This window comes from Urtica dioica, chromosome 2 (genome assembly GCF_054948205.1).
Source record: "Urtica dioica subsp. dioica isolate 48M chromosome 2, U.dioica_male_clone48M_v1_H2, whole genome shotgun sequence".
Lineage (NCBI taxonomy): Eukaryota > Viridiplantae > Streptophyta > Magnoliopsida > Rosales > Urticaceae > Urtica > Urtica dioica.
The window spans coordinates 39,522,558-39,531,297 of NC_142757.1; the positions used below are offsets into that span (position 1 = coordinate 39,522,558).

General features: G+C 38.1%; 1 protein-coding gene across 1 annotated transcript; it reads left to right on the forward strand.

Moving 5' to 3' along the window:
• Nucleotides 1-221: 221 nt before the first annotated feature.
• LOC149404704 (uncharacterized) lies at nucleotides 222-1,124 on the forward strand. Its single transcript, XM_089607640.1, has 4 exons — nucleotides 222-446; nucleotides 529-706; nucleotides 773-867; nucleotides 978-1,124. The coding sequence occupies exons 1-4, from the start codon at nucleotides 222-224 to the stop codon at nucleotides 1,122-1,124; spliced, it is 645 nt and encodes a 214-aa protein (XP_089463766.1).
• The last annotated feature ends 7,616 nt before the right edge of the window (nucleotides 1,125-8,740 follow it).

Consider the following 8,740-nt stretch of genomic DNA (forward strand, 5'->3'; position numbering starts at 1 on the left):
GGATGACGCCGATCATTCAATTTCTCAAATTCAACACTTTCCCATTAGACAAACCTTAAGCTAAAAATCTGAAATACAAGTCTGCTTGGTATATCATGCAAGGGGATTCACTATACAAGAGAGGATTTTCAACTCCACTCACGAAATGTATCAATAACGATGATGCTGAGTATGTATTGAGAGAGGTGCATGAAGGAATTTATGGAAACCACAATGACGGAATGGCTTTGGCACAGAAATTATTGAGGCAAGGCATTTATTGGCCTACTTTAAAAACCGATGCTAAGAAGTATGTTCGCGAATGCGAAACACGCCAAAAGTTTGCTAATATACCAAGGAAGCCATCTACTAATTTAATCAACATTGTCTGCTCGGTACCATTCGCAGAGTGGGGAATCGACTTGATCGGTCCAATGCTGAAAAGGAAAGGAAGTTGTAGATATGCGGTCGTAGCTATCGACTATCACTGAAAAGAAAATAGAAGCGTTCGTATGGAAAAATATTATCTCCCGATTGGGAATTCCCAAGAAAATAATTTCTGATCACGGGACACAATTTGATTACGAGCCATTCAAATTGCTCTGTGAGAAATATGGGATCAACAAAGCATTTTCTACACCGATCAGGCCACACGCAAATGGATTGGTTGAAGCTGTGAACAAATCCATCCAACACGGTTTGAAAACAAGGCTGGGAGATTTCAAAGGTACATGGGTAGATGAATTGCCAGGAGTTTTGTTTGGATATAGAACTTCAAAACATTCGTCCACAGGAGAAACCCCATTCTCAATGGCATTCGGCACTGAAGCGATAATCCTAGTAGACATCGGCGTAAATACTCCTGCTTGGGAAAATTATGCCGAAGAGGTAAATAACATTAACCTTAGAGCTAATCTCGATTTCTTTGAAGAAAAAAGAGAAAAAGCTAAAGAATACAACTTGTTTAATCAGGCAAGAATCGCGCGTTGTTTTAACAGGTCTGTCTGATCAAGAGGATTTGCGAGAGGCGACAAGGTGCTCAAAAAAATATTCATGCACACAAAAAATCCTACAGATGGAGTGCTCGGTCCAAATTGGGAAGGCCCGTATGCGGTCATCTCAACACTCAGAAATGGCGCATATAAGCTAAGTCGAAGTGGAAAATTAGACAAAAATACTTGGAATGCCGAACATCTCGTCCGATTATTCCCATAAACCTGTTTGTTTATTTTCAATCAAGGCCTATGGCCAAGTTTTTTGTAAAGGAAATTAACCAGACTTGTTTAATTTCAATCTAGGCCCTTGGGCTAGGTTTGTTTGTAAAGGCATTTAGCAAAGACATGATTTTAATTCAATCAAGGCTTGTAGCCAAGTTTATTTCAAAATCTGCGAAAAGAGGCACGCCCAAGTAGTTCTTAAATACATTGATATACAAAACATATTTTCGGCAATTAAAATATGTTTTATAGGGAGGGTAGTATACCTTAATCCAACTTGGTATCTTTTTATTCGGTTTTGTTTATTGCATATTCTGATTGGTAAATGAACACATTTTTTTTATTCTCACTTTTAAGTTTTTCTTTCCTTCATTTATCTAGTAAAATAAAAGAATCAACATCAATAAGCTACTAGATACTTCAGGGTGTTAAAGTCCGAGCCACGGACATTTGTCTCAAAACATTTAAAAGAAGCTTAAAAAAATGAAAGATAATCGGTAGTCTCTTGACTGGTCTCTTGGGACGCCTCGGCATCATCCAAGTCGGATACATCCAGATTTGGATTTTTCGCCTTCAGACGTTCCACGGTCTCTACCCGACCAAGGTAATAGTACTTACCGACCTCCTCTTGATACTCTTCAGATGCCTTGAAAGAGTCGACGACTTCGTCGATCTTCTTCTGCATGACTATCTTCACATATTTCCACAAGGCCCTCATCTTGGCCCTCGCTTCTGCCACTTTGACTTTGTCTTTGACCGCTTTGACTTTAATCTTCGATCCTCGGCACTTTTCTCCAAAGCTCTGACCTTGGACAGAAGATCCTCATGGCTAGCCTGAACCTTCTTAAAATCATCGGACAACTTCTTTCGGTCTAAAAGACCATTGATAAGTTCCGATGATAAATACGAGAAGTCGTCAACAACCTGTTTTATCAAAAAAAGGTTGATTAATATGAAAACTCACCTAAGATAAGTTCAACTAAGATACTTACCAAAGAAAGACAGTCGGTAAGACGAGCGGCTCGGGCCACCTTGCTGAGAGAATCAATGTTGGTCGTGTCTCTCATCGCCGGCGCCTTCATCATAAAATTGAAGACGGAGGTCAAATGATCTAGGGTCGTAACCTCTGGTACTTCTGTTTCTTTGTTTGAAAGGGATTGAACTTGGGGAGACTCAGTCATTGGAACTTCGTTGTTCTTCCTCGACTTTTTTGGCAGAGGTTGATTGCTCGGACCTGCACCTGCGCATCTCTTGTTCGGTTTCATGTTCGGGGGTTTGAAACCCTTTGGCAATGCAAAATTAGCCGGAAATACAGGAGTTTCACCCATATCTACAAAAATAAAAAAATAATAGTCGAACGCTATATCAATATCAAATAAATTTTCATCAAGAAACTTAAAAAGAAATTACTGATAGGTGCGTTAATCATGCGGAAAACTACTATTTTCCCGACTAAATCCAAGCTTGTTCTCGAGTATTTGTAATTTGTTTGTGTGTTTTTGAGAGACTTGTAGGTTTTAGAGGCCAATGAGGTATTATGGAGGTTAGTAGAGCATCGCGTGAAGTAACGGAGCAATTTTAAGAAGATTCGAAGACTTTTCGCCAAGTTAGAGCAAAGAAGAAATACAGCGTCCTCTTGTGAACAATTCTGAGAGTTTGAAGTAAATATTTTGGATAATCCAATTCCATGATTGGATAGAGCTCTCTCTTAGCTTTCCAACGCATATTTATTTTCAAGAATCGGACATCGGAGCTAGGAGTTATGGCCGTTACAAAATCGGTGTGCGCGGGAAGAAAAAGTGCGCGGCGCGACCCAAGGACCTCGCGCCGCGAGGTTCCAAAAATCACCGAAATCGATCTCCGAGCACGAGGTGCGGAACGCGAGGTCCTCCGGGATGTCAACGTCACGGTGCGACCTTCAAACCACGCGCCGCGAGGTCCGCCGAGACAAAAAAAGAGGAAACGCGGATTTGGAGTCGATCTAAGCCGTTGGATCACTTTTAATTACCCAGTCTGCTCCGAAAATTAAGAGAAACTCAAGGATTTCAACCTAGGCCTATAAATAAACCTCTCAATCTCTTGTTTAGGGATCTTAGCACTTTTTTTTTATTGTTTTCACTTAGTGTTTGGGAGAGATAGAGAAAAAGAGGAGAGCCGTTCTTCATCAATTTCGCGCTAATCATAGTTTTATTCGTCTCCTTTACTCTTGAACTCCTGTATTTTAATTTACAATTGAGTATTTAATTATGGTTTCTTCTTCTTCCTATTCTCTATTTTATTTTTGTTTTATCGCTACGCCATGAACTAATTCCATTAAGGACTATGGCGTAGCGGGTTTAGGATTCGGTTATGGATATGATTTAATATATTGAAGTTCAATTTCCATTCTCTACTACTTTGTTTAATTCAAATCCGTTTTAATGCTTGATCGAGATTAGCTACCTTGTTCATGATTTTATACTTCAACTTGATGCTTGAGAAAGATTAGGTTGTTAGTGTTTTGGTTTGAATTACTATGATGCATGCCTAGGCTAGAGGTAGTTAGGTTGCCATATATAGAATCGTGTGAATACTCTTGTTAGGGATTGAGATCGAGAGAAGATTTTCCTAATTTTGACATAGATTGTTAGATGCTCGAGAGAGATTTAGCAATATTATTCTGTGGGTATGGTTAGCAAAGAGTAGTATTGATTGTGCGTCAAATTCGTGTATCCAAACCGTTGAATAAACCCGTGAAGCCTTGGTCCTTAGCCTCTCTTTCTGCTTACAACTTTTATTTGAGTATTTTGTTATTTATTTGCGTTAGAACTTGTCAATAATTTGTGACATCTTTCCATCTCATCTTTAGTTCAATTCGTGCTAGTTGATTTGTCTGTTAATTAAGCTTGTTCCTCGTGGGATCGACACTCGTACTTAATTCACTATATTACTTGAGCGACACGTGTACTTGCGCGCGTAAAAATCGCAACAATTACCATATGAGCGAGGATTGGCGGGATGAAAACCCCAATAATATCAAGAAATATTAGCTGCCGACCAGAGTGTAAGAAAAGATCGGGAAGAGGCCGGCATGTCCATTATACAGTCTACTTCACCTAAATCAGACCTTGAATACAATAGTTCAAAGGTCGAATTTATGGTGGGAATAGGATATCTAGTCTGTGATAGATCGGACACTCGAACTAAAAAGAATTTCCATTTCCATTTCTTACAGCTACTTGGCAGATCGGAATCAACTGAAACTTCCTATTTATAGTGGTCAGATTGTACCAACCATTGCAACCGGGATTCAATTTAAACTTATAAAAGTGTTTTATGACGGCTGGTGAAGGATCCCGACCCAAATATTTCCTCCACAATATTATCAAACATATTATAATCCTATATACATTTGGATTTAACTGTGTCGGAGCTAAATTGGAACCTCACAAAACTCTTTCTATGAAAGGGTAAAGAGGAAGACCGAATATTACCCTCAAAATAGATGGATTAAAAGGTACGAGTGTCTTAGGAGGGAAATGTTGAAACTCGTTTTCCTGAGGGGCTATTAATTCTATTCTTGGATCAATTGATACTTTCTTCCTAAAATTGGTCAGATTATTTTTGGAAGCAACCGAAAAAAGCAATTTGGATGAAAAGTCCGAAGGTTTCCTTTATAAGACTCCCTCGGCATATGACTCAGAAGTTTATTCGTCCATTTTGTCATTTTCAAAGAAAGGAATATTTTGGGGCTTGATAAGAATGGGAGGGCTTCGATCTACTTTCTCTACTGAAGAATCCGAAAAATCCGAAGAACTAGAATTCAGACTAGAATCCTCACTAGAAATTTGAATCTTTTCCCGAATATTAGATGAAACAACTTCCCCTCGGTTTAGTTCATTAATTTCCAAAGCCGCAGAACCTAAAAAAGAATTGGGATCAGATGACATGGTCTGTCCTACAAGATTCAAGATGACGAATTAATCTCTAATTTTCATAACATTCGGAACTTTCCCTAAGGTGACCGATATTTTAAGTTGACGATTGCTACGAATATGAGTACAAAGTTACTAACCGAGTAATGAAAATGCCGAATGCTCCCAAGACAAAGAAGGCCAACTGCTTCCGAGAAGGAAATTACCTATAGTTCTCAAATGTCATTTAAGAAATTATGGAGAGTAAAAGAAAACAAATTTGAGTTACCTATATATAAATTCATAAGTGAATACGAATCGACAAAGAATTTGAATTGACAAAGAATTCGAATCGACGCAAATGGAAGCGTCTTGAAGAAGCCTCGAAGATCAACGGTGTGGATCATCTAAAATTCAATGAATTAATTGATCTAACGGTCAGTTTTAAATTGACGATTCAACAAGGAAAAATTTCGAAAAGGTGTCATGAAAGCGCCAACAAATTGAAAGTGATTTGAAATTTAAAATTTCGAAATACTTACAGGTTTCGCGTTCGCTCCAAATCATTAAGTACCGAGTATATAAAGTTTCTCTTCTATTCAAGGAACGCTAAGAAACTGGAGGACAATGTTATAATCAGAATATTAATAACACCGAATAGACCAAATAAAATATCGACCAAATGTATCAAAAAATATAACAAAGAAACTAAAAGAAGCATAAGTTAAGTTTCAATGTCGATTAAGTCTAATAAAAGCTTTCGGCACAATTATAGACGTCAAGATAACGTTTACTTGACCACGTAAGCACAAAAGAAACCGCAAAATAACTGAAGGGAAGTTATTTTGCACGGTTACACTATAACTGACAAAGAACGTGGGTCTGATCAACCTACCTTCAGATGTAAGATATAAAAGGAGGAGAAAAGGACGAAGTACGGACGCACTGCATTTTTTACACAAAACTCTAAACCTTTTTATTGTAGAACTTCTTGAGGTTCGTCTAGTTTAAGAAAAGTCCGATTTTTGTATTCAATTTGTTACAGATTATGCAATCGTCGAGACAATTGTTGTATCTATTTTTAGACATCAACAAGTATATCATCTTACATGAATTTGGTTTTTAGGAGAAAAAACATGAAATTGATATCTTTAGGTTAGATATGTTTTAAATTGGAAAAGAAAAATAATTGTATTTTATGTTGTTGCATTTTAATCAAAATCATTTAGAAGACATGTATGTGATACCACTGACGGAGCCAGCTAAGGTCCAGGGTGTGCTCCAGCCCCCCCCTCAAATTTTATTTTAATACATTTTTTGCCCATTCTTAAAATATTTTACATTTTTTACCCTAAAAAATTACACTTTTGACCTATTTTTTAAATTTTTTTGCATTTTTAGAATGAATTTTTTTTTAATTAACCCCCTCTAATTTTTTTTTTCAAATAAGCCCCCCTTATTGAGTTTTTCTAGCTCCGTCCCTGTGTGATAGTATAAGAACATTATTAACATGAATCACATGTATTTAAATGCTCTTTTTCCAAATTTATCTAAACTGTTATGCGGTGAGATTTGCCTCTCTTTTTTAATCTTGGCTCGTGGTAGAGGCGAAAAGTCGCGTATGATTTTATTAAAAACATTCGGACACAAGTTGCAGTTAATTTCCTAGATTAAATAAACTCAAATATATCTCTTGTTTTTTTTATTCTTCTACTCCTCGGTGCCGCCACAGTCCTTCTTAACCACTGCGAAATTGTTCTTTAATCTCGCTTGACCTGTCATTGTCATCGTCCTCACTCAACCATTATCATTGTCTTAGCTTGACCGACTCCTCTCTCTCTCTCTTTCTCTCTCTCAATGCCTACACTCTTGCTTAACCACCACTGCTGCCCTCCTCCACCATTTGTTGAGAGGAGGTACTTCTCTCTCTCTATCTCTCTCTCTCTCTCTCTCTCTCTCTCTCTCTCTCTCTCTCTCTCTCTCTCTCCGCCACCTCTGCCACCACCTCCCCATTATCTATCTATCACCGTGTCTTATGTAAAGAGCACTATTGACCAACATCTTTACATCCACTCTCTGACCACTAGACCCACCGCCGCCAAACAAATTAATCTCACCCGAACTTAGTATCATTGTCTGTGAGCCTTAAACTCGTTGCCTTGACTCATCCCCACAAGTCATCGGACTTATATTCTCATCTTATTGTCCCACCCCTACTGCCCCACCTCTCCCAACCCCTCGCTCGACCCACTGCCACATCAGTTCCCCTCGTCCCGTCTAATATGGTCGTTGCCACTTGATGTGAGTAGTTAATTTTATAGTTTATAACTGTTTTGCAATAAACTGTTCTATGTTGTCTCTATCATCGTGGTTGGTCATTTTTGTTGTTGTTGTCGCTCTGTATTTGTTACGTCTAACTTCAGAATCACCGTCTCTAATATAAATTGTGAATTGTGGCTTTACAATAGAAGTGGGTCACATTTACTCTTTGTTTTCTTTGTTTTGCTTTATTGGTACTTGTTATAAGCACTAGTGTGTGTTGTAATGTACACATGAGAGAGAGAGAGAGAGAGAGGATTGTTGTGGTGTGAGAAAAGAAAAGGGGCTCTGAAAGCATGTGAACTTCAATTTTAGAACCAATGGGTGTCAAGTGGAGAGATCCAACCGATATATAAACACACGTCAATTTACACACAATCAATAAGGGACTATCCCACTTAAATAAAAAAAAATAACCTAGAACAACTTGAGCAAAAATCAAAGAGAGAAAGGACGTTTTGAGGACTTGTAATCTTTTCAGATTGATTTTTGTTAGTCACTCTCTAAGAAGGAAGTAAGATGTATTTGAACCGAACTTAGATAAAACTCCCCGTCGTTCTTTTTATTCTCGTTGATTGTCTGGATTGAAGCCAGGAAGACGTATTTATAGTGTTATGCTAGTATCTTCTGTATTCTCTAGGTATCCGTCCCCGAATCGTTCTCACAAATTGGTATCAAAGAAAGATTGTGTTGAAATTTTGGGAGTTTTGTGTGTGGTTTCGTGTGCACACCAAGTGTTTTAGAATTTTTTTTTCTTTGTTTTGGTGGACTTGTGATGGCATCGACATCAAAAGTGGATATTGAGAAGTTTGATGGCTCAAACCACTTCGGGTTGTGGAAAGTGGAGATGTGGGTTCATCTCGGAAACATGAGTCTCGGGATGGCTCTTGATGGGTCCGATAAGCTTCTGGCGACGTGGGATACAACAAAGAAGAAGAAGATGTTAGAAAGAGTTTTCAACACCTTGATTCTTAGTCTCAGGATAAGGTATTGCGGAAGGTGATACGGTGTATGTCGGTGACCAATATATAGTTGAAACTAGAGTCACTTTACATGATAAAGATGTTGTTGAGAGGTTTCTCAAGGCGCGGTTTTCACATTCAATATGGTGGAAGGAAAATATTTGATGGATCATCTCATCGAGTTCGACAAGGTTATTGTCAATTTGGAGAACATTGACGTGAAGTATGATGATGAGGATCAAGAATTAGTTTTTCATTATTCTTTTCCGAGGTCATACAAGCATGTGGTTGACATTCTTCAACATTCTAGATACGATATTACTCTCGAGGACGTAATTGCAGTTTTGAAGTCAAAAGAACACAAATTACC